At 41.8% G+C, this 26,886-nt stretch overlaps 1 protein-coding gene across 10 annotated transcripts in view; it reads right to left on the minus strand.

Annotated features, from left to right (window-relative positions):
• Positions 1–26,886, minus strand: part of hm13 (histocompatibility (minor) 13) — a 120,259-nt gene that overhangs the window by 26,847 nt on the left and 66,526 nt on the right. For 3 of the 10 annotated variants that reach the window (XR_007488438.1, XR_007488437.1, XM_068649872.1), the window contains exons 10-12: positions 26,729–26,831; positions 26,564–26,649; positions 11,459–11,524 (exon numbers count right to left, since the gene is read on the minus strand). Coding sequence is in view for 7 of the 10 variants with exons in the window: in XM_068649872.1 (XP_068505973.1) it covers positions 11,488–11,524; positions 26,564–26,649; positions 26,729–26,831 (226 nt within the window). In the remaining 3 variants the exon portion in view is untranslated. Of the gene's footprint in view, positions 1–1,520; positions 2,882–11,458; positions 11,525–18,134; positions 19,234–19,267; positions 19,486–26,563; positions 26,650–26,728; positions 26,832–26,886 lie in introns of those variants that run through there. The other 7 variants (XM_049754292.2, XM_049754291.2, XM_049754294.1 and 4 more) reach the window with 5 other exon arrangements.

Here is a 26,886-nt window from a genome sequence, read left to right on the forward strand (position 1 = left end):
TGATGACGAGAAGCTGTTCCCACCACAGCAGCAGCATCTACTGATTTTGGATGACATCATCTTCCGAGCTTCGGATAATCCGGAAGTGGTCCGAATATTCACCCAATATAGACATCATAAAAATTTAAACGTTATAATGCTAACGCAGAATGTATTCCATCAGGGCAAATTCAGCCGTACTATTAGTTTAAACAGTAATTATTTGATTTTGTTCAAAAACCCCCGCGATAAACTGCAGGTGAATGTCCTGGCGAATCAAATTTCTCCAAACAACCGGAAGTTTTTCCTGGAATGCTTTGAAGATGCTACAAGAGAGCCGCATGGGTATTTACTGGTAGATTTGACACCTTCATGCCCAAAACAATATAGACTACGTACAGTTGTACTACATAACCAGTGGCCTGTCGTTTATATCCCCAAACAATAAAACGATGACGAAGCTTTTAAAAACAAATGCTCCGTTACTCAAATCTTTGTTTACATCCAAACCGGCCAAACGTAAGCATTTGCTACTCAGAGGTCCTAGTAGTTTAGTGAAAGTATGATGTGAGATTGCGCTAAATCTTCTTAAAGGACATGTACCCTTAAAATCAAAACTTTACAAGAGACTTAAAAAGCAAAAGAAAAATATCCGCTTTTTGGCTGATAAGAAAAATACTTTGAAGAAGAAAAGAGCTGTGTTAGTTCAGAAAGGTGGTTTTATATTGCCGTTACTGGCCGCTTTCGCACCTGTTCTTGGAAGTGTCATTAGTGGTTTTATGAACAAATCATAAAATGAGTTTGAAAACGGCTCAGAAAATGTTCCTGATTTCACCTTATCAGTTCGAGAGGCTGAATCGACCCGCTCCGACCATCAGCCGAGTATTCTTTGGATGAAGAGATGAAACAGGTTTTGGATAATAAAAATTTAAATCAATATGAAAAGATCAAAATTTATCAAACCTTAATGCAGCGTTACATGGGGTTGGTCAAACAAAAAGACTCAGAGCAAATTCCTATTACAATTCGCAACGAAGCCAATGAGGGGGGCGAAAGAAAGACGACAGTTGAGATGACAGGTGAACATTATGGGGATATTTTGGATGCCATAGGTCCACGTTTCCGATGCAACGCCAGCTATGTGCTGAAAAGACTGTTGGCAGAAGATGTAAGCTGGACGCCGTTAAGTAATTTAAGTTAAGTAAAAACTGTCAAAGGCTCCCATATGAGCGATTTGTTGAGACATTTGTGTGTGAGTGGGAAAAAAATCAACGACCAACCGGTAGGATGGAGTGAATTTCTCCGAACGCTAGCCCGATTAAACTTACCGGAAACAAGCATCTCCAACCCCTTGGCTCGTGCAGATTTTAAACGTTTAAAATACGCTAGGGGTGAAGATGAGGATGTTTCTTATGTAGAAGATGTAAGCGTGATGAATAAAAGAAAAAGAAAGAGGACATCGCCGGTAGTAAAATGGGTTAGTTATTAGATGATAGATACTCTATTGTTGTTAGTGAAAAAAAAACGCATGACTCTGTAACTCTCTTTAACAATGTTTATTGAATAAAAAGAGATTTTTATAAAACATTAACACAGTTTCAGACAATGACATTTTTTAAATTCATGCAATGAACATGTTTGCCCGCCGCACATCCGGTCTGGCCTTCGACATTTTTTGACAAACTCACTAACCATGGCGTCGTTATGGAGAGGATCGGGATTGTAATGAGTCATCACTTCATGATAGGTGAGCCCCCACCCACGTTGGTTTAAATAATACACGCAGTGCTGACCGCAGGTGTCTGTCAGCTCGTGTTGCAGCTGGCCGTTCTGATATTCGACCCGTTTAGAATGCTTCTTCAAAAATCTGTATATACTTGACGGGTAATATGGACTATACGGTGGCAGACCAAAAGGATCAAAGAATGTGGCCGAACCGTCCGATTCTAAAGTCAAAGCAAGCCAGTGCTCTCCGGGTAAATGTCTTGGATAGGTGTTGACAATGTAATATTTTGGAGGCGGGTCTCTGACGTCAGCTAACTCATCCGATGCGAAAACACCTCCAAATAAGGTTCTCTGCATCCGAGTCATAATCAAGTCCAATTCACGACCGTTCATAGCGTTAATAATAGTCCATCAATGTCCCTCTTGGCGTTAATCTCAATAAGGGAATCGTATGCAGTGTATACAATAAGAGTTGCTGTGTGTGGTAATGGCGTTCGGAAACGTAGATCGAGGTGTAAAACCCCGTTGTTTATCGGTGTCAAAGCCCCAGAATCATCTGCCTGACTTAAATTGAAAACAAAAAGTGAGTAGCCTTGACTAAAATCCTGTTGATCGATACAAAGAGGTAGATCTTTCAAAAAAACGCCCTGTTACTGTGTATAAATTATGAAATTCACGTGTACATATCCCAGCTTCGAAATTGGGCTGAAAAGCTTTGGCAGGTATTTGTCGACCTTCTGTCAGGCGCGGAGCAGGGAGAGGACTCAAATGCAGAGTTTCCACTGTCCAAAGATGTGTTTATTGTCTCCACTGGTAGCAATAACAAAAAGCGCCTCAATATGAGGGAAAAAAAGGGGAAACTAAGGCGCCTCGAACCGAGGGAGAAAAAAGGGGAAATCAAAGCGCCTCGAACCGAGGGAAATACTATAACAAGATAGCGATGTAACCAAGTTACCTTGGGTGATCAAACAAGGCTTCTAGGCGGGACTCGAGGATTTTGTGATCGCTAGTGTTCTTTCACAAGGCAAGACGCACTGGCACTGGACACGGGGAAAGACGCGGGTTATATGGACACAGGAGGGGAACGCAGGTGAAGACGGTTGGTCATTGACGCAGGTGCACACACTTGGGAATCAGGGGTTCACGTGACCGGACGCACAGGGGAAGGACACACCGACTGGAACGAGAGTCTGGATCAAAGTACACAATAAAACAGGCAGTGATCCGGACGACACATGACAGCATGACACCTTCGTGACTAAGAGCCAAGTACTCTATGTTATAATGCAAAAAATTAAACGGGTTTAAATCTCTCCTTCCCATGAAACTGTTGTGATTTACTAGGGCTATTACAATTTGTTTAGGGATATGTCCAAGGAAGAGATTATTCTGATGGCAGATTCTTGAGTTTTGAGGAATGTAGAAAGTCTTCATATGGATTCTGGTTAATGGATACAACGCATTACCTTTCTGTAAAGCGGCGGCGTGGCCTATTGCTACGGACGGTGAGACTGTTACTTTTTTCACAAATAGGGATGCTCCTAGTATTTTGAGACACGAGTCGCTGTCTGGAGCGCTCATGAGACAGAAATCATCAGAAGCGCTAGTTAACTTTAGGCGCAGATCCACATTATTCAATAGATGACGTTCAGAAAAGAAAATATCTCCATGAAGCGGTCCCGTTAGGTGAAATTCACGTGAACCTGCAATCTGCTGCGCGCGACGCAAAAACCCGAGATTAATTTCAGCTCCCTCGACCGCGATGGAGTCCATGCGCCCCCTAGTGTCTTTTGCGAACATTCCTGCTGTGAATTGTGACTCCAAAGAATCGTTTGAAAAGTTTAACAGTAACTCGATGATGGACGGGGTAGGCGTGTGTGGCGCTAGATTGTGAGATTAGCCGCCCGGCCAGCGAAACATCTAATTGACTAAAAATTGTGTTTATAGGGAAATTCACGATGCCAACCTGTTCTTGCGGTGGAATATTTGTCCCATCCCTACGCGTCACCTTTAAACGGAGATGTAGTAAAGTGTCGGATAAATCTAAATATTTTGAGCTGTCCCCGGGTATAAAAAATTCTATGGGGCCCTGGTCCACAATTGCGGACAAAGGTTGAAATTCGACATATGAACTATCTTCTATGGAGAGTTGCGTCTGGGGTGCCGTCAAAATGTCCAAACTTGATAACGTTGCCTCGAGTCATTTAAAATGTAGAAGGGGCATTTTTTAAGAGAAAATGTCTGTCTTGCGTCTCCTTTGCTTTTTCTTGACAACTGGTCTGAGATCGGTCGAGCGCCTTTTTCTTTTAACGCTCCTTTTTCTCCGCCCACCAGGATGGAGTCCCCCACGTGACAATACAGCTAGCCCGGAACCTTGTTGTTGTTCGTCTTGTTTCCGGTGGATTATTTGAATGACGCGCCCTGCTACATCCGTTGCTATGTTTTTAGCAGCGGCTTGAAGGTGCGGCTTCGCCAAGTTAAACCCGTTTTTGAACATCGGCATCACGAAGCGGAATAGTTTTGCAAAAATAGACCCCAGACCACGTCCATATTGAACCGGGGCGCCAGAAAACCCCTGAAATGAGCCACCGACTTGTGTTTCATAATAATCGACAAAACGATACAGGTCGGGATGCGTTGTTGACGTCATCATTATTTTTTATTATTTCGATCTAAAATGCAAAATGAGAATGACTTTCCCGTATTCGAAATCTATCGGATTGTTCAGGTCTGTTCGCAGGTAAACCGAAATGGTTTCAATATGGCTTCTGCACACAAGTCCTAAGCATTGGAGCGTAGGCGTCACCAACTGTCTGATGATGTATGACGTCAGTGTAGACGAACATGAAATATGATCCGGCTCGTCTATCGGCAGGATGTTGTGCGTTTACGCCTTCCGGCTTGAGTGAGAGCCAATGTTCAGGGTTCATTCCAACAATGTACGCTAGAGGGCTCTTGAACATAATTCTCAACCCTTCTTCACCCGAACCTCTGTTTATGTTGATCAAATTGGACATCAATCTTTTTGTTACTCGCTTTAGTTAATAGAGTTTGAATGTCCAAAGCTAACGATTCATGATCTTTATAGACCCCGCCTCGCGTTTTAAGCATGTGTCGTACTTCTGATTCATCTTGGAACACGTCCCCTCTGTGAACCGGAAGCTTAGGCTGCTTCAGATAGAAATTCCGTTTTTTCTCAGGAACGTTAGGGATTGAGTTGATGTATGAAATCTCACATAGACCGACCTCCCACGAACCTTTTAAATCGATATGTTGCGCTAGTTCGGTTTTGAATTCGGTGAGGCTGTTATCGCTAAAAAGATGCATACTAGCATTTGACGCTAATGTTACGTAGAATTCTCTCTGGCCGTCACCCATCTTGTAATTTTCACAGAATGGCCGTTTTATCGAACGTCAAATGTTTTTAATACTCTTTGCGGGTACCCAACTGTCGAATTTGGTCGGCCACCCAACCCAGTGGACAAGGGACTCGCGTTTGCCTGACACGGTGCGTGATTTAAGAATTTTTACTTTTTGTAATTCCACTTCGTAAAAGCTGCCTTCTATAGGCAACCGTCCAAGTCCGATATTTTATAGACGGGAGGAACGCGATGGAGACGTTTTGTTATTCTGAATATTTCGTCTGTGTAACTCTGCAAATAACCCTTTTCAAAAACCCCTCTTAGTTTGGAAAGCCGCACAGTTTCACCTGGAGCGAACCGGAACTTGTCCCCACGTTGAAAAGGGTTGTCTGTATACAGGTTGGTAAAAACAATATCTTTATTATCCTTGTTTACGGCATTTGGTGTCATTTTTATACTACTATGAAAACTGTCATTATAACTGACAATAAAATCCTGAATTACATCAATGTAGCGTTGCGTGTTCTTAGCTGTGAAATACCTCCACATGCGCGTCTTCACCGTTTTGTTGAATTGTTCAACGGTTTGCGCTTTTGTATCGGAAGATGTTGCAAAATGTGTAATATTGTGCTGTCTCATTAATTTCTGGAAATGTTTGTTAAAAAACTCCGCCCCTTTATCGGTTTGAACGCATAATGGCGAACCGCTAACTGATATGACATCTTCAAATGCTTTGGTGACCTGCGTACCTGTTTTAGCTTTCAAAACGCGTGCATATGCACGTTTCGAGAAAATATCGATTACGGTTAGTAAATATTTATATTCATCATTGTAGCGTGCTAGTGATTGCATATCGCATAAATCTGCTTGGTCTCATAGGACCTCAACCAAAAACTTTATTTCTAGGAAAAGTTATTCTGGCTGGTTTGTAAGTGTAAGCATCTTGATCGGATAAAAAAGCTTTCACTTTTTTAATGTTAGTGTTTTTACAGCTAACAGCCGCTGTTCTGTGTAGGCGTGTCTCTCCCCCAAAACTAGCTGGACGCTTAGCACTGTAATAGAGTTTTTGAAGACATCTCTCGCCACCCATTGTCAGGTATGTTCTGCTAGATATCAGAGTGTGACGCTGTTAATAAAACAAACAGGTATGACATCTTGTGATTTTTAACTGAATAAACACAGAGAAACAATCGCTTTTCTGGTCACAATAGTTTATTACAGAAAAAAATCAACTAGTTCTTAAAAACATTACTAATAAGCAGAAACAGGTATAAAACACACAGCAGTAAATACATGGTAAAAATAAAAACATGGTAAATTTTTTTTTTTTTCTACAACTCCTAAGGTTTAACATAACGCATGAATGAAAATAACACAGATGGTGTTACTTTGGACCCTATTAGAGTTTTAAACTTCTTTAGCTGCTCCCCGGTTATATCTAGAAACGCTGTTAGGATAGGCAATGGAAGAATCTCAAACCTTTCCACCCGTGTTGCTGGCGTTGGTCCCGGTTGTTCAGCCGCCGTGCTTGGCCGTGGTGCCGCTATGAAGGCTGTGTCCGCATCATCATCTGTCTCTGCACCAGAGTTGTCAGGGCTGGACCAGAATGTGATGCCAGGCCCATGTTCCATGGGTACAAAACTTGGTAAAAGTCATCTGGCGAGGATTTTTTGAGCCATCTTCTTTCTCTGATGTATAGACAGAGCTCTTGTGCGTGTGTGTGTGTGTGTGTGAAAGAGGCGTCTGCAAGTCCGCTCTTATACATTTTAGACAGTTATGCTAATGACTACAACCCCACCTTTCTGTGACTGCAGGTGAGAAAAAGAGGGGGGCAAGGAGGAGCTCAGGCTGAGGAGCTGTGTGCTGAGGAGGGCCAGGGGTGGGTCGTTTAAAGTAAAAAAATTTTTAGTAAGGGTTAATCTAAAGTCAGTTTACGTTTCACTCCGACGACGTTTGTCCAGACACGGCTTGATACGAAAAGTCCCGTAATACTCTCACCAAATGCTTGCATCCTTTCATACCACGCTGTCAATGGTATATTCAGTATTGTCTGGAAAACTCCACATTCGCTATTAAACACTTCTAGCGTTAGATACATTAGATCGATTAGCTCTCCTTCTTCTGTCCCATCAACAGTTTGAGGAGAAACTTTAAGACGGAAAAAACATCTTCCGCTGGCTGTAATTCTTGAAATCCAAGTTACATTCAGCTCACCTTCTAACCCGTATTCATTGAGAAATTCAGTCAAAACCTCGGGCAGGAGTTGATTTAAAACACCCCAGTCATTTGAGTTCAACGTACCATACGCACCGGCCTGCTCATAGTTGCTGTTGTTGTTGTTGTTGTTGTTGTTGTTGTTGTTGTTTGATCCAGGGCTCTCTTGATTTCTCATAAAGAAAGACAACTCACCAGTCTCGTAAAAAAATTTAAATCCCCATAGAGTCTCCGGTGTTAGATGCCAGCTCCGCTCAAGTTTTTCTGTGGGCCTCTGTTGCATACGCTTTAGATACATTTGTTTCTTCCTAGGGGCATCTAACAAGCCATCAGGACCTTTACGGCAAAGATGGATACTGACCGGCGTTTCTGCTATCATGATTTGAGCTTCAGGTTTGCAGTTTAACACCACAGCTTTAGCTTAGCTCTTTTCTGTGAACTAGCAGCACAATACTCTGGCATAATATACCAACAACAGGTCCAGCCCCCTCTCTCAAACCACACCTTTGTGTATCACGTGTTTTTTTTTTTAATCAGGATATGTTTTAAACTTAGACAACCTTTATAAAAACAGAGGCCTTAATCTGTCTCCCTCCAAAATTAAACGATTCCAGCAGGCTCTCTTTCAGATATCTTTGGCACCAATAATGCCGACTCCACTATTGTTTGTCAAATTACATGCGACTCTCTTTCAGATAACTTTGGCACCATGCTGACGACACTTCAATGATTTTCTCAACAAAACCCCCCTTGATCCTCTAAACTATTGTTTGTCAAATTACATGTGACTCTCTTTCAGATAACTTTGGCTAAACTATTGTTTGTCAAATTACATGCGACTCTCTTTCAGATAACTTTGGCACCAATAATGACGACTCTCACGACCCCCCACACTGACACAAACACCCCTCCCCTTCTCTTTCTCAACAAAACGGCCCCCCTTCAACCCACACGTACTGGCTGGTAGCAAAGCCAGCTCAGATGCTGCACCTGTTTTGATTCATAAAAATACATGCCCATACATATCTGTTAGAGTTGAGCTCACTCTGACTTATTTTGCAAGAACCATACGGGAGACAAGGAAGTCCTTTTAGACACTTGCGGGTGGAGAGTTCACTCGTTCAAGGAATGAAGTCTAAAACTCTCCCTCCTGCAGGGGCATATTTATTAAGAGAAACAGAGTGGGGGTAAGAGTAGACTGAATAGGAAGCCCTTGTGCTCTAGTCAAAACATATCAGGGGGTGTTTTACGACCTTCTGGAGGATGGGACAGGGTAGGTTATTTATTACCGGTTGCATTCCAACATAATCATACGATAAGGATAATCTGAAAAACCCTAACATCATCCACATCTAAAAATGGCGCCAGCAAACCAAAATGGCGACAGTCAAAGATGGCGCCGTCACGACTGGCGCCATCTTGATGCCCCCAACCCCTCCCCAATCCAAAAGGGGGTGATTTATGATACCATAACAAGTCATAAAAAGGTCATAAAATTGTATGACCCCTAACTCATTTGCATATGAATAGACATCAAGGCTTGGAGCATTCTTCATTTGTGTGTGATCTGTGCTCCCATTGGACAGCAATGACCAGGGCGGCACACAGAGCACAGACCCGCAAATGGAGGAAAACATGTGAGTCCTATGCACTGCGTTCCTCCTCTGCATATTGGTGCTGTTGGTTTGGATCTTGGCTATTTGTATTCACACCTGTAGTGAACCGCACCAGAGTTCGTTCGGAAGCGAACCAAGACCACTTGAAAAAGTGGGTCTCAGTCCCTTTCTTCAATCCGCACCAGGATTCGTTTACGTGTATTCACACCTGCACAAAAGGTCCGGACCAGCATTACAATCGAACCCTGGTCTGTTTAAAGCGGACCAAACAGTCAGGTCTGAATACGCCCTTAGTTTTGTATTCATATAGCATATTAGCTAAGTCACATATTTTAATAAAAAACGTCACTAAGTAGTATCCAATCGAACCCTGGTCCGTTTAAAGTGGACCAAACACTTAGGTCTGAATACATTCTAATTTTCAGTGTGGTACTAGGCTTCCCATAGTGGCGATTCACGTTCACTACAGTACATTTGTTATATACAGTTCAGGTTGTGTTTAACGTTAGGTAGGCTACAGTATGGTTGCATTTCATTGTTTAGGACTGTTTTTGGACATTTAGGCATAATTCTTAGTGCAACACTGCCCTTTTCTTGAGACTGTCTGAAAGTAAAAGCTCTGGTTCCAGGTGCACTCCAAGGGTCTGAAGTTGGGCATTTATGCAGATGTCAGCACAACCACCTGCGCTGGATACCCTGGCAGTTTGGGCCACTACGACACGGACCTTTGCTGAGTGGGAACTGCTCAAGTTTGATGGCTGCTCCATGGACACTATTTTGCAAGAGGAAGGCGAGCATGTCCATTGTGGGATCATTCAGGCTACAATTTGAGAGCATGGTCTTCTCCAGCCTTGTAATTTGTGGTGGCCAAATTAGAGAGCGTAGCAGAAATGGCATTTATTTTCCTGTGCCTTAATTCCCTTAGTTGTCTGACTTGATGGCGCTTAGAGCCTCTTACAGGTCAGAACGCCCCCACTCCAGAATGGAGCTTTAACGCATCATTTGTTTTTCTTCAGGGTACATAACCATATGCAAAGCGCTAAACAGAACAGGAAGATCCATCCTATATTCCTTTGTATGAGTGGCCTTTCCAAAAGGTAACACCTGATCCCTAATGTTTTAATTCTGAATTCTCCAGATATGCTTCAAGTTGTAGCCTTTTTGACAAATTAATATTTGACAACTTTCGTTACAGCATAGACGACAAATTGTAATTTTAAATAACCCTGATGTAGGATCTGCTTTTATACTGTGGTTTTTCATACACTCTAGTACAGTTGAAATTAAAATTGCGCCGCCACTCTCTGAGGCCTTCGTCCCTCTACCCACAGACCCTGCAGGGTCTTGCTGCGCAGCTGGCAATGGAGCAAATGTCCCCTGTGCAGCTGGGTCTCCCTCCACCGCAGTGGTTGTGGCAGGGGCCTTGTGCAGCCACAACGCCTTGAGCTTAGCGCTAAATTTCCACCTGCATTTTGTAAATTAAAATTATAAATTTATCTGTGATGTTTATTCACTCTTCTGCTACATTTGGGCGCACAGTCACACTGATGCGTCCGCCATCACCGCCCCCCCCAACTCAATGGGTTTAATGTCGTGGGTGGGGGGTCATCAAACTATGCACAGTTTCAGAGTACAGTTGTAAACTAGGGTTAAGGTTTTAAAGTAGGGCTTAAAACTAAGTTTAATGTTGCGAAGAAGGGTTTCAAAGTTGAGTTTTAAACAGGTTAGGGCTCCAAATTAGGGTTTCAAACGAGGGTTACGGTTTCAAAGCAGTTTCAACCCTGCAACTGGATCGGTTGCACAGCCAATTGCTCTAAGATTACAAGGGAAGCTCAGCTTGTCCTAAAATGTCAAAAAATAAGTGATCAAATATATATATACTGTTATGCAGTTATCCAAAGTCCGGCCCGCGGGCCAAATCCGGTCCCCGGTCAGATTCCATACGGCCAGCAGCTTCGTTCTTATAATGTAATATTTATGGCCCGCCTGCAATGTCAAACTGAATCAATTTTTTTTTAAAAAAATCATGAAACTTGAAACTGTAATTCATCCTATTACCAAAAGGTGAAAGCACCACCATCCTTCTCCGCTCATTTCTGCCATGGCGACTGCCAGGGCCGGACTGGGAGATTTTTTTAGGCCAGGAGTCAGTTACTATGTAACCAGGCCAGCCTGGCCTTGCCCACATGTGCATGTTCACACCCACACTTTAATGCATGGGAACATGCAAAACGGATTTGCACACACATGCACACAATCATTCTTTGGGTTTTGCTGTGGGTGGTACTGGAAAAACAAATCAAAATCTCTAGAATCAAAAGGTCTCTCTGAGTCTGTCTGTGTCCTGAATTGGCCTTTCCCTTGCACTGCTCCCTGGACTTGTCTTGCTAATATACTCTGCATCTACTGGGAGTGTCAGAACAACCAGCATAATAATTATATTAACAATAACACATTTAATCAAAAGAATGACATGGTCAAATATATGCTTTTTTTTCCAAATGTTTCATGCATAGTCATTGCCTATTCAATCCCATGCAGTGATAGATGACTGTTCTTTACCTGTCAGCTGCTCTGAGCTAGTACTGGGCCTAGTGTCTGAAGCACCAAAACTGGAAATATTGCCACCTTTGCATAGGAAACAGACATATTTTAATATTAATTTAGCCAGGGCCAGTTACAAAGTTTAGAGGAATGCACATGTAAGAAAGAATAACAAATGACTCTTCAACTTACAAAATCAACTAGAACTAAATCTAACAGGACAGCCTTATTACATGGCAGTGGCACATATCCACACAACACATGCAAACTGGCATGCATACACACGCAGGCACACATAGTTTTTAATGGCACCGTGGGAAAGGCTGAATAAATCTAACTTTTCTGCATTTGTCTGCGTCCTCCTCCAGCACCTTTCTTTTTTTGTTCCTCTCCCTCTCTGCACCGCCTTTCTTCTTCTTTTTACTACCTTCGAAGTCCATTATCCTCACTTGCACCGCTCGGTAGCTGGCTACAGCAGGCGGCACCTGACATAGTAACACACCCCTTCCTCCACATGCGCTCTGCGTGGTTGATACGGACTGTGGGGGCGGGTGTTAATTGTTATAAACCCATTGTCTTTCCCTCCTCACATGCTCCAGGCCTGAGTGGCCTAAGTGGCCTGGCCTGTCTCTCTGATAGGCGCGCCGCCGCACAGGCAGACTTAACATAATAATAATAATAATAATAATAATAATAATAATAATTTAAAAAAATCTGACGCAGGCCAATACTAGGCCGGCGCTTCGGGAATACTCCCAGTTCTCCCTATGTTCAGTCTGGGCGTGGCGACTGCATAGAAAACTAGAAAATTCAATTTCTGGAGAAATTGCGTGTGAAGGCGAAGACTTTGAATCACTTCTTGGGGAATGATGCCGAATGATGTTGAAATGAGTTGAATTACTTGTGAAATGTGGAAAACAGAAGTGTAAAACGAAATTTTGGAGAATTTGTGGTGAAAATTTGGAATTTTTGGTAAATGGGAAGTTTGGAATTTTTAGTAAGTGGGAAGTTGTGGAATAGGTAGGCAAAAGATGAAGAGTTGAAAGTTGGAATGGGCTGAATTGTTAGAGAAATGTAGAAATTAGAGAAGAAAAACAAAATTTTGGAGAATTTGGTGGAATTTGAAATTTGAAATTTTCGGTAAGTGGAAAGTTGTGGAATGGGTAGGCAAGAGATGAACAATTGAAAGTTGGAATGGGTTGAATCGGTTGAAAAATGTAGAAATTAGAGTAGAAAACGAAATTTAGGATAATTTGGTTGAATTTCAAATTTGAAAAAGTGTAATTTTTGCTAAGTGGGAAGGTGTAGAATAGGTAGGCAAAAGATGAACAGTTAAAAGTTGGAACGAGTTGAACTGGTTGAAGTATGTAGAAATTAGAAGTGATAAACGAAATTTTGTGCAATTTTGCGAAATTTTGCAAAATGTGCAAATTTTAAACATGAAAACGTGAAATTTTTGAATTTGGCAAGTTTGGGAATGTCCCCAATGTCATTTGAATGTGTTGAATTATGTGAAATTCAAACTGGAACAACGTAAATGTGAAATGTTGAATCTGCCATTAAGAATGAATGGGGAAAAATTTGGTGGAAATTAGTGAATTTTGTGAAAACGTAAAATTTTTGGAATGAAAAAAATGTAAGCAACGGTGTCATGAATATTTGGAATAAGTGAAAAGTGGAACGGAGTGAATCGGTTGAAGTATGTGGAAGTAGTTAAGCGTCAAAAAAGTGAGCGGAATAAGTAGAATAACTAGAATTGCAATTTCTGGAGAAATTGCGTGTGAAGGCGTACGCGAATGTTAAAAATGATAAGCGGGAAGAAAAAAAGGAAAATAAATTATGAAAATATAAATGGGAAAATGATGAGAGTTACAAATGATAAGCGTTAAAAATGATAAGCGGGAAGAATACAAAGTAAATTAAATTATTAAAATAAATGGGAAAATGACGAGTTACAAATGATAAGCGTTAAAAATGATAAGCAGGAAGAATAAAAAAATTATGTTGAATGCCAAGAATGAATGCGTAATTTTATACCACAAATGTACTAATTATGCAAAAAACATTAAATGTTTAGAACGAAAAATATTGCAGAAAACGTGACATGAATTTGTGTAATGACGAAAAATGTGAGATTCAATCCCGTGCGAGGAAACAGCTCATGTTAGAAGTGGAATATGCTTAATGTGATGAATGTTCATGTTGAATGTGCCAATGAATGCGTAATTTTATACCACAAATGTACTAATTATGCAAAAACGATAAATGTTTAACACGAAAAAAAAAACTGCAGCATGTGTCTCGTGGATTTGTGTGATGACAAAATACGTGAGGTTTGAACGACTCGTATTAGGAGACGTTTACCAACTGAGCTAATCAGGTTGCTTCTGTTGAAGTGGTGGAATTTGCTTAATTTGATGAATGTTCATGTTGAATGGGCCATTAAGAATGAATGCGTAGTTTTATACCGCAAATGTACTAATTATGCAAAAACGGTAAATGTTTAGAACGAAAAAAACTGCAGCAAGTGTCGTGTGAGTTTGTGTAATGATGAGACGCCCAATGTGACAAATGTGATTTTCGAACCCACACAGGAAAATGGCTCGTGTTGAAATTGCCATTATGAATGAATGGGGAATTTTAAGCCACAAATTTGCTAATTACACAAAAACGGTAAATGTTATGAACAAAAAAAATGGTAGCAAGCGTGACATGAATTTTTGGAACGTGTGAAAGTTTGAACGGGGTGAATCAGTTGAAGCATGTGGGACTAGTTAGGTGCCAAAAAAGTGGGAGGAATAAGTTGTTTAATAATAATAATAAAGTAGAATAACAATGTGTGAAGGCATTCGCCTTCACACAATAATAAAGGACAGGAATAACAATAGTGTGAAGGTCTTCACCTTCACACTAATAAAGGACAGGAATAACAATAGTGTGAAAGTCTTCACCTTCACACTAATAATAAAGGACAGGAATAACAATAGTGTGAAGGTCTTCACCTAATAATAATAATAATAATAGAGAATGGTGTAGAATAGCATACGTATGTGTGAAGGCCATCGCCTTCACACAATAATAATAATAATAATAAAATGAATGGTGGAGAACAGGGGTGGGCAAACTTTTTGACTTGCAGGCCGAACTGGGTTCTAAATTTGGACCGGAGGGCCGAACCAGGAGCAGATGGATGTAGTGTTTGTGTGAAGTAATATGAACGACCTGTAAAGGTCATTGCTTAAAAGGTTTTGGCCTTTAGTAGGTAGTAAAGCATGGATATTCAAAAAACGTTTTTTGAAAACAAATGCATTTATTAACAGCATTAAAAAAAAGAAAATTCCCCAAAAAACTGCTATCAGTGATTCTCATAAATACGACACTGTTATTATGAATAACAGTCTCCATCACTTCAGTGCCTGCAGGTCAGATTAATGAAAGATGTTTATCTTATGAGATCACATCAAACGGCAAACATTCCAACCAAATATATCATCTTGAAGAATCGGTGAAAGCATACGTCCAAATAAAGTAATCAAAACGGCAACACGGTGAGGTGTATCTGAAAATCAGAGCAGAGTTTTAAAGGGCTAGAGACACCGGTATATGTATAAATCGGTTTTAGTTAGCTTATGGGCTTATAAATATAAATTGACGCTCGAAACAACGAAAAGGAAACTGTTGCTCTGAAAAATATCATTTAAATTTGCCGCACAGACAAGTTTGACTGCACCGAGCCGCCAGCCGGAAGTGACGTCTCACGACGTCTCAAGTTGTACGCGTTTAGCTTCAGTTAATGTAAACAAAAAGAGAAGAGGGGCCAGCGCGGAGACGTCGGGCCAGGTTTGCGGCCAACCCAGCTCGCCTAGCCGTACCTTCCATTGTCCTGGCGTACATTCGTTCGCGGGACGACAAGATGGGTTGAGTTCGCCTGATAGGATCCACGAACCGGACAGTGCGTGCCTGCTGTGTGCTCGTGTTCACAGTGGCTTGGTTGACTGTCATCTTTCCGGACTCTGCTGTGCATCGGGAGCGGCTAGCGTGCTATCACTCTTATTGTTCATTTCTTGTTTTATTTTTCCTGTGTTGTTTACTTGTATGTGCGTTGTGAACTCTGTCTTATCTTTCCGGACTCTGCTGTGCATCGGGAGCGGCTAGTGTGCTATCACTCTTATTGTTCATCTTCTTGTTTTATTTTTCCTGTGTTGTTTACTTGTATGTGCGTTGTGAACTCTGTCTTATCTTTCCGGACTCTGCTGTGCATCGGGAGCGGCTAGCGTGCTATCACTCTTATTGTTCATCTTCTTGTTTTATTTTTCCTGTGTTGTTTACTTGTATGTGCGTTGTGAACTCTGTCTTATCTTTCCGGACTCTGCTGTGCATCGGGAGCGGCTAGCGTGCTATCACTCTTATTGTTCATCTTCTTGTTTTATTTTTCCTGTGTTGTTTACTTGTATGTGCGTTGTGAACGCTGTCTTGTCACCCTGGGATAGTGAGAAACGTAATTTCGATCTTTGTGTGTCTTGACATGCGGAGGAATTGACAATAAAGGAGACTTTGAGACTTTGACATTGAAAAGTATGTCGAAGCGTGACGGGAGGGGCACAATTCAGATAACGTGCTCAGCTCGTCGAAAAAAATGCAATTTAAGAAATAAAATTAAAAATGCGCCTAAAACCTAAACCAAACGCTGCAGATGTTCATTTCTTCATTCGCAGTGGTCAACTCGGCACTCTACTCGTTTTACTATGCCAACCTAACCACAGTGACGGGAGAGGTACAATTCAGAAAACGTGCTCAGCTCGTCGAGAAAATGCGATTTAAGCAATAAAATTAAAAATGCTTATAAAACCTAAACCAAACGTTGCAGGTGGTCATGTCTTCATGTGCCGAGATCAACTCGGCACTCTAAAGCCCCCAAGAGCACTTTTTATTATGCCAACCTAACCAGAGTGACGGGAGGGGCACAATTCAGAAAATGTGCTCAGCTCAGCCCAAGTGAACTGCTAGATTCATCATATTCTGCGTCAAAAGAGGTTTCTGAATCGGATAAAATGATGCTAATATTGCCGCTAGAAACGGAGCTGTCGCTATCATCTGCCATGTTGTTTGGGTTTGTTGACATCCAGATGTACAACTTGTGACGTCACAGTAATGGCGCCGACAGTTTGGCTTCGTGCGGGACCCGATCGATAAACTGGCATTTCATTTCAGCTTTATTCTTAGTAATCGGTGTCCATTTTTAATTTCCAATGCGGCAAATGTGTTCACTTTATACATTCTATCAAATTCCGTTCTAATTGAAAAAAAAAGGGATGTCTCTAGCCCTTTAACTCACAAACACCTGGTAACAGAGGTGAGGAAACGGGAAACACTTCCTTAAAGTAAGCCTTAAGAACTTTACAGGTTAAGATTAGTCGCAAACAGGTGGTGCATCAATGTCCTTGAGCATCCTGCATTGTTTGAAAATGAGAATGGTCGCTAGTTTCAATCTCTGCTATTTGTACAAATCATATTCAAAATGCATTTTTTACAACAAACTTGAGAGCCTCCCCTTCATTTTCAGTGGGAAAAGCTCCCTAGGGGTGCGAGGATACCCTGGGGAAAATTTACAATTTATCGGGGATAAAGGTCGGGTAACCGAAAAAAGTGAAAAATTCTGGAAATCAAGAAGTCATTGTGTTAATTGGGATTAGGGATAATGCTAATTAAGCCTTATAGCTGTAAAGTAAACCAATTATTATAATAATTATTTAGGGTTAGGGGTGCGAGAACTGGTTGGTGAATTGAATGGGGTGCGAACAAGGAAAAAGGTTAAGAACCACTGCTTTAAACACTGGGCGTCTACCAAGTTTAATAGGGAAGCAAATAGTGCAGCGAAACGAGACGAGTATACGGGCTTTATCCCACCCATTGGATGCCCAGCGTCTCTGGGGGTGTACGGGGCAGTGGACTGGCTGCGGTTGCTCAGCTTCTGAATGATGATTGGATGATCTGTCTGAGGCTGTATCCCTTTATGATTGACAGCGCAATGTGCGAAACAGCGATCGAAAGAATGAAGGGTAGAATTTAGGTATAAATAAACCGACAAATTTCATGATGTAGGCCGATATTTAGCTTCCCCTCCTTCAAAGACCAGCATCCGCCACTGCGAGGTTGTTAAAGAAGGGTTGTAAACTAGTAGGGTTTTAGGCAGCCTTGTGACCGTGTACAATGATTTCCAATTAAGAAACTGATCCTCAAGTGACACCCACAAAGATATGGAGGGGAGGGGACATGGCCATATTGCCGTATTTTCAAGGTAATTATTCAAATAAACTGAGAAAATAGAAAATGCAAAATGTTTTCATTTTCCCGATCAAAAGATACATAAATTGAGATAGTAACTGAAAAATGGACCATAGTGGCCTTATTGTTCCTTTAAACTTAAATTTTAGGGGCTCAAGCAGATTTTAGACCACACATTGCAAATTGCATTCCTAGGTAAATATTCATCCTATCTTCACTATATAGTGTGGGGCAAACGTTTGTCAGCAACGATATCAAAGATTCGTAAATATTAAAAAGAAAACAATTTAGGGACAAAGCAGAGCCCTGGTGTGGTGGTTTTCGTTAGGAATTCTCGTGTGTTAATACATTTTATAGAAACATTGTGAACAGCAGACGTTATGGCGACACAAATACTTAGTTGTCTGAGTCAAAGTTCTATTTTTTTATGCACACCAAAAACATTAACATGCAGTCCTCAACCAAAGTGAGCTGGAGAAGAGCAATTATTCATCCATTTGTTTCTCTCCTTAACATCAAGTTAGAAAAGAAAATTGATCAAAGGGAGCATGAACAACGAAGAAGAAACCATTTAAAATTTGAGGATTATGAGAGCAAATGTACCCTTTCCAAATAAACACACACAATAAACACTAATAAACACCCTAAATGCTCTTATCCAATCGGAAAACAAAGCACAACCGCAACATCAAAAAGACCTCTGTGAAATAAGGTTTTATTGTGAAATACCCATTTACGTTTGGAAAACTCCCTTTTATCTTAATAAACCTAAAATCAATCTTAAAAAAGTAAAGGATGCATGATGACATTCAACCATGATGCCGTGACCATTTAGATGCAAGAGCGCAGATGAGGGCAAGGGGGGCATTTATAATGAAGTTTACATTATCAAATATTAATGATTATTTTACAAAAAATTCTGGAACAGCCCTTTGAAATAACATTTTTACCTATATTAATAATAACATGTTGGGACCCCATTTTTTTATGATTTAAGTAATCATGAGAATTAAAATAATTAGGGGTAGAAAAGGCACGTCGCAATTTTTGTTGTCCAAAAGATACGTAAAAGTATGCTTGTGATAAATTTCTTTATCAACGCCCCAAAAAGGCCTTTTGAATTCTGAATTAATCCTCCCTTTATTCATTCATTCACCCAACCCAACCACTCATTCATTCATCCATCGATTCTTATTTTGATTTATGTATTAATTTTATTGATTTTTGTCACCTCACCCATCAAGTTTCTGCCCTCATCTGATCATCTTTGCAACGTATTGATGAAAGAGGGCTTCTGGGTCCTTGCCCCCCTGCAGACAATATGGTTGCAGAATGAGAAGTGATAGAAAGCATGGCAGGAAGCAGCCAGATGAGAAGTTGTGGGCGGAGGCTGGCAGTATGAGAGTGTTTGCGAGGCAGATGTGATCGGTGAATGTTATTGATCCTTCTTCAGTGATTCTGCCGCGTCATCTTTAGCTAGGCCCTCCTCCCCAAAGGTCTCCTCGTACCTGGAGAACAGATGACGATGATGTTGGACAGGAAGGAGACGTTATCAGTAGCAGTAAACGTCTGATGGCAAATGCTAACACCACGGACAGTCTGTCTACATGTCGGCGTTCTTTAAGCGAAGCCGGTGGGGGGAGTCTGTCGCCATAGAGACAGCGTTCATGGAGGCAGCGAGGCTGGCGGGGGAGCTGCTGATACTTGGAAAGGAGGTGAGCCTGGGAGAGGCTGGAAGGACACCCTCGAATGACTCATAGCTGAGTGCCTCGAGAGGAAAGAGGGTAAGAGAAAAAAGAAGGGGCCAAGAACTAGGATTAAAATGTGGTGAAAAAGAAAAAAAGACACTGAAAGGATGACGATGCTAAAAGAACACTGACAGGAGTTTTGTGCACACTCATGCGAGTACAAAAGATTGATGAGGTTCCCGGGTACTTTTTGTTTGAGTGTCATAATTCACAGTCAATCCAAGTAAACGAGTAAATACAGTATCGGCAATATCAGTACCGTTACTTTACATAGTTAAGATAGCTGCATTCTTGAATTGCCAATTCTCAATTAATTTCATGACCTGTAAGTGTTTTGGTGATATTTGCCTTTTTAGTATTAAACTGTTAAAAGCCATGACATCATAATTACCGTATTTGCCGCTGTACAGGTCGACTCGGTGTATAAGTCGACCCCCTAAAATTCGACGGAAATTTACGATTTTATGATATATCCTTTGTATAAGTCGAGCTCAATTGTTGCATTATATTAAACTTCTAAATTCAATATGCGAAATTTATTGACGAAATGTGTTCAAATTCCGGGAGGCCATGCGCATGCTGCTGTTTATAAGCACCGCGGAGGAGATCGCGGAGAGTCATTCGACTTCCAGCAGCCGGCGAGCTCGCGCACGCCGCCCGGCACCAACGGGAGGCCGGAAATAGCTCCAAGCCGAGCGGATCGGCACTTTATAAGCACCGCGGAGGAGATCGCGGAGCCTCATTCGACTTCCAGCGGCCGGCGAGCTCGCGCACCCGCCCGGCACATCCGGGAGGCCGTGCGCACGCGCCAAGTGGCCGAAAATAGCCCCCGCCGAGCGGATCGGCTGTTTATAAGCACCGCGGAGGAGATCGCGGAGCCTCATTCGACTTCCAGCGGGCCGCGCACTCGCGCACGCCGCCCGGCACATCCGGGAGGCCGTGCGCACGCGCCGAGTGGCCGAAAATAGCCCCCGCCGAGCGGATCGGCTGTTTATAAGCACCGCGGAGGAGATCGCTGAGCCTCATTCGACTTCCAGCGGGCCGCGCACTCGCGCACGCCATCCGGGAGGCCGTGCGCACGCGCCGAGTGGCCGAAAATAGCCCCCGCCGAGCGGATCGGCTGTTTATAAGCACCGCGGAGGAGATCGCTGAGCCTCATTCGACTTCCAGCGGGCCGCGCACTCGCGCACGCCGCCCGGCACATCCGGGAGGCCGTGCGCACGCGCCGAGTGGCCGAAAATAGCCCCCGCCGAGCGGATCGGCTGTTTATAAGCACCGCGGAGGAGATCGCTGAGCCTCATTCGACTTCCAGCGGGCCGCGCACTCGCGCACGCCGCCCGGTTCAAATTTTCTAAGTGCAACGCACAATGAGATGCATGAGAAACGGCCTTGGTTACCATCACATTTGAAGCGATGAATACGAAGTTAAATTTTATGACTCGGTGTATAAGTCGAGGTCGATTTTTTTCGGTCGATTTTGGATTGAAAAAGGTCGACCAATACACCGTCAAATACGGTAAGAAAATGTATTGATAAATATAAAATTCTACTTTTTCCCTACAGACTGCCAATGTTTCTGGATTCTGGATTTTTTTTACGGCAAACTGGCTGTCAACTGTGACAAAACTAGTAAAAATGGAACTTGAACTATGGCAGGCATATCCAAAGTCTGGCCCCCGGTCAAATTTCATACAGCCCGCAGCTTCGGTCTTATAATGTATTATTTATGGCTCGCCTGCACTGTTAAACTGAATAAAAAAATTATGAAACTTGAAACTATAATTCCTCCTTTTACCAAAAGGTGGCAGCACTACTTTAATAATGTCTGCATATGTGCTGCGCACCCCTCTCTGCTCATTTCTGCCAATGCCGACTGCAAAGAAAAGGAGGAAAGTTGACATTGAGGGCCGTTGCTTTCAAAACAGATGGGAATTACAATACTTCTTCACTAAAAATCAAGGCAAATGTGTTTGTCTAATTTGTAAAGAGACGGTAGCCTTGTTAAGGATTTCAACCTAAAGAGACACTACCAGACTAAACATGCTAACACTTACGACAAGCTAACAGGGAGTGACCGCGCTGATAAAGTGAAGCAGCTCCAAGCTGAACTGGCATCACAACAGCGATTCTTCACGCAAGGCTGACTCAAAAGTAAATATTACTAAAGCAAGTGGCCATGTTAGTACTGTTGATGTTATGAACCTGTCGACATGACACAATTACTTTCTGAAAGATATTGTAAAATTCACTTGTTTTAATAACAGACAACTTTGCATTACTTATAACTTGTTTAAAATGTTCATGAGGCAAAAATAATTTTAAACTCATGTGAATTTAAGGTATTTCATACAATTTGTTCAATGTTATCTGACTCTTCAGATATGAATGAAAGGCAGAATTTGTGTTTTTAGAGTTGTTCACATCCGCCTGAGTGGTTTATATTTGGTTATTTTGTCGTTTGAACAATGAAAGAAAAAAAAAAGAAAACAGTTTTATAACTGTGTATTTGCATGAACTTTTTATAGTTAAAAAATGTCCAAAAAGACCATTGGCTCCCGGGCCCCTTCACTTTATCAAATCTGGCCCTCCTTGCAAAAAGTTTGGACACCCCTGAACTATGGTATTGAATTCATTGTGCTAGTATTGATCCAATATACTGACTGGATATCGATATGTAGTTACATTTGGATCAATACTCCCATCAATAATGCAGACAGGAGGAAGAGAAAGATGACGAGAGGAAGTGGATGCAGAGGTGAGTAAGAATAAAAAGATTAGGAGGAGGAAGATAGTATGAAGATGCAGAAAAAGAGTGGAAGGTGGGGATGAAGACAGGACATGTGTGCAAACAGTAAAGTGGGGAAAACAAAGTGGCAGAATACAGAAAGGAGAAAGATGAACACATGGGCAGTAAATTCAGACAAGGAGGGGAATAGGGATGAAGACGGAGCAGAATTCAGATAGTAGTCGATGCAGACAGAAGAGGAAGAAGAGAGAGTGGATACAGATACAGAGGACAATAAAGCTACAGCAAGTGTATGCAGATAAGCAAGACAAAAGATGAGACACAGAGAGGATGAAGTACTCATGAGTGAGCAGTGTAGTTCAATGGTGGAGTGGTTGCATTCCAACCCGGCAGTTAGGGGTTTGATACTTAGTAATTGTGACCATGTCTAAGTGTCCTTGAGCAAGACACTGAACCCCCAGTTGCTCCTGATGGTATGTCATCAGGAGGTGAATGACGAAACAGTGTGAAGCGCTTTGAGTACCAAAGGTACGTAGAAGGCATACAGCAAGTACAGTCCATTTAGTACGACGAGGAGTGTATGTATATAGACCAAGGTTGTTTTAGTAAACGAAAACAGAACTAACCAAAACAAACTACTTTAGTTTTCCTTGGCAATTTAATAAACAAGCCTATTCTTTGCACTATATTGATTTTTTTTATTTTATAAATGTTTCATATACAGGGCGCACCGCATTAAAAGGCGCATAGAATAGAAGCTACTGTATCAAACTGGGGTTGACTAGGGTTGTGTTATGCATCCTCTAGATGGAGCTGTGCTAAAGGGAATGTCAACCCAGTCAATGAGGTAAAAAAAAGTCCAACTCCCATTCTGTATGAAAGTGATACAGTTTGGCTTCTTACTTGGTCTAGCAACCCTATTCATTTTTGATGGTCATAAACTTTCTTTAGTTTAAAAGAAAAAAGAGAGTGTGTGCGTTGATCCGTAATCCACGAGTCTCAGAGTCATTACTGTGCAATAACATCCCGCTTTCCACACCTTTTTTGTCTACACTGTTTGTACTATGTGTCCTCTCTGCATCCATTGCAGCCTGGTCATCCTAGAAGAGGGACCCTCCCATCTGTGGTCTCTTCTCAAGGTTTCTCATTTCCCCTAGCTGGAGTTTTTCCTTGCCCTCTTGGGAGTTTAAGATCAGGGAATGTTTGAGAATATCTTTCACTTTTCACATGTCCTGAGTGCTGTGCTGGAGTTTTGAGTTTTTCCTTGCCCTCTTGGGAGTTTAAGATCAGGGAATGTTTGGGAATATCTTTCACTTTTCACATGTCCTGAGTGCTGTTGTTAGTCACCTAAATGTTGAACAGAGGCTGTGATTTACCGAAGTCAAATTCCTTGTTTGGCACGCTCAAACATGGCGAGTAAAAAAACTCTTGAATCTTGAGTTAGCTTGTTAGCTTTTGTGTACGCGCAGCGGTGGGGGGGGTGTTGCACATGTGCGGTTCACTGTGATTGCCTCCCGACAGGCTGACCTGTATGTCAATCAAGCGATGGGATGGATTCTAGCCTATAGAAAAAAAAAATGTTTTTTTTATAAAAAAAAATGTCATGTGATCGACCAACTTACTTTGGTGATGCCCCTGACTGCGGTTGCCGTAATGCTGAAAGCGATGCGACCTTGTAATTTACTAGTCGTACTGAAACATTTTGGCAGAGCGCTGTGTACAACCAATATGGATCAACAAATTCATCAATTGATCCATATACAGTGCCTTGCGAAAGTATTCGGCCCCCTTGAACCTTTCAACATTTCGCGACATTTCAGGCTTCAAAGATAAAGATATAAAAGTTTAATTTTTTCTCAAGAATCAACAACAAGTGGGACACAATCGTGAAGTGGAACAACATTTATCGGATAATTTAAACTTTTTTAACAAATAAAAAACTGAAAAGTGGGGCGTGCAATATTATTCGGCCCCCTTGCGCCAATACTTTGTAGCGCCACCTTTTGCTGCAATTACAGCTGCAAGTCGTTTGGGGTATGTCTCTTCTATCAGTTTTGCACATCGAGAGACTGGAATTCTTGCCCATTCTTCCTTGCAAAACAGCTCGAGCTCAGTGAGGTTGGATGGAGAGCGTTTGTGAACAGCAGTCTGGAGCTCTTTCCACAGATACTCGATTGGATTCAGGTCTGGACTTTGACTTGGCCATTCTAACACTTGGATACGTCTATTTGTGAACCATTCCATTGTAGGTTTGGCTTTATGTTTTGGATCATTGTCCTGTTGGAAGATAAATCTCCGTCCCAGTCTCAGGTCTTTTGAAGACTCCAACAGGTTTTCTTCCAGAATGGTCCTGTATTTGGCTCCATCCATCTTCCCATCAATTTTAGCCATCTTCCCTGTACCTGCTGAAGAAAAGCAGGCCCAAACCATGATGCTGCCACCACCATGTTTGACAGTGGGGTGGTGTGTTCAGGGTGATGAGATGTGTTGCTTTTACGCCAAACATATCGTTTTGCATTGTGGCCAAAAAGTTCGATTTTGGATTCATCTGACCAGAGCACCTTCTTCCACGTTTGGTGTCTCCCAGGTGGCTTGTGGCAAACTTTAAACGAGACGTTTTATGGATATCTTTGAGAAATGGCTTTCTTCTTGGCACTCTTCCATAAAGGCCAGATTTGTGCAGTGCACGACTGATTGTTGTCCTATGGACAGACTCTCCCACCTCAGCTGTAGTTATCTGCAGTTCATCCAGAGTGATCATGGGCCTCTTGGCTGCATCTCTGATCAGTCTTCTCCTTGTTTGAGATGAAAGTTTGGGGGGGACTGCCGGGTCTTGGTAGATTTGCAGTGGTCTGATGCTCCTTCCATTTCAATATAATTGCTTGCACAGTGCTCCTTGAGATGTTTAAAGCTTGGGAAATATTTTTGTATCCAAATCCGGCTTTAAACTTCTCCACAACAGTATCTTGGGCCTGCCTGGTGTGTTCCTTTGTCTTCATGGTTCTCTCTGCGCTTTACACAGAACCCTGAGACTATCAAAGAGCAGGTGCATTTATACGGAGACTTGATTACACACAGGTGCATTCTATTTATCATCATCAGTCATTTAGGACAACATTGGATCATTCAAAGATCCTCACTGAACTTCTGGAGTGAGTTTGCTGCACTGAAAGTAAAGGGGCCGAATAATATTGGACGCCCCACTTTTCAGTTTTTTATTTGTTAAAAAAGTTTAAATTATCCAATAAATTTCGTTCCACTTCACGATTGTGTCCCACTTGTTGTTGATTCTTGACAAAAAATTAAAATGTTATATCTTTATGTTTGAAGCCTGAAATGTGGCGAAATGTTGAAAGGTTCAAGGGGGCCGAATACTTTCCCAAGGCGCACTGTGTTTTTTTGAGTAAAATTATAAGCCTTTAAGTGCGCCCTATAGTGCGGAAAATACGATAGTTCTAAATTAATGCATGACCACTTGCAGAAGAGAAGGTCAAGCAGTTGCGTTGGAGTTGCAGTCCTAATGTGTGGCGCACAGAAGCGACACCAACAAGCAGCAGCCAATAAAAAAAAAGAGCCAACACGATGATGTTGCTCCAAAACGATGAGTTTGCATGTGGTTTAATGGCTTCCCTGCATTTATTTAACTCGGCCTGAAAGGCAACACTAGATAAAAAGTGCTTTCATTTTTTTGGTTCATATATGGAAAAAAATATACAGTACATATAAAAAAAATAGTACACTGCACACTTATTTACTTTCAAATCAGTATTACTTATTGTAAATAGTCTATGGATTGTTAAACTGTACCTGGTAATATCAAACTGTTTTAAAGTAATGGTTTTCCTGAACTTGTATTACGCAATACCTACCATGGTATCTTTTTTTTAAATGTTGCACACACGCAATAATTAAAAATTAAAACTAACACTAAAACTATTCCATCCATCCATCCATCCATCCATCCATCCATCCATCCATCCATCCATCCATCCATCCATCCATCCATCCATCCATCCATCCATCCATCCATCCATCCATCCATCCATCCATCCGAACCGATTGTCCTCATGATGACTTGCTAAATTAAAAAAACAAAAAACTCAAAACTAAATAAAAACTAACAATAATTTATATTCCAAAACTATGAGAACCCTGATGCAGTAGAAGAGGTAGATGAAGACACATGGAGTATCGGCAGATAGAGGAAGCGAAGAAGACAGGAAATGCATGCAGACAGACAGGATGATGATGTCCAAGCATTGAATAGGATGATTGGTTGCGTTCACTGACTTGTCATGACAGCAGCTGTGGTTCAGATTGCTTCTTTTTACCATGGCTACTCACCTGAACATCTCAGTAAGTTCTCCTTTGAAGAGAGCCACTACAACGGGGAAGCCGACACAGGCAGGTACCAGATAGAGCAGAGCGGGCTGACCACACACACAAACCAAGGTTAGCTACTCTCTGAGGCAAGGGGCTTTAATGGCGCTGTGACCTTCAATGTCTCACCTGTGCATGTTTGAAGGTGTGCATGACAAAGATGGTGAGGCCCAGTCCGAAGATGTAGGCCAGGAAGCTGGAGCAGAAATATGTCCTGCTGTTCTTCTTCAGGCTAGAAGCAAACAAGACATAGTAGAAGAAGGTGGAGAAAAATGAACAAGTAGAAT

Source organism: Syngnathus scovelli, chromosome 2 (genome assembly GCF_024217435.2).
Source record: "Syngnathus scovelli strain Florida chromosome 2, RoL_Ssco_1.2, whole genome shotgun sequence".
In the NCBI taxonomy this organism is placed as follows: domain Eukaryota; kingdom Metazoa; phylum Chordata; class Actinopteri; order Syngnathiformes; family Syngnathidae; genus Syngnathus; species Syngnathus scovelli.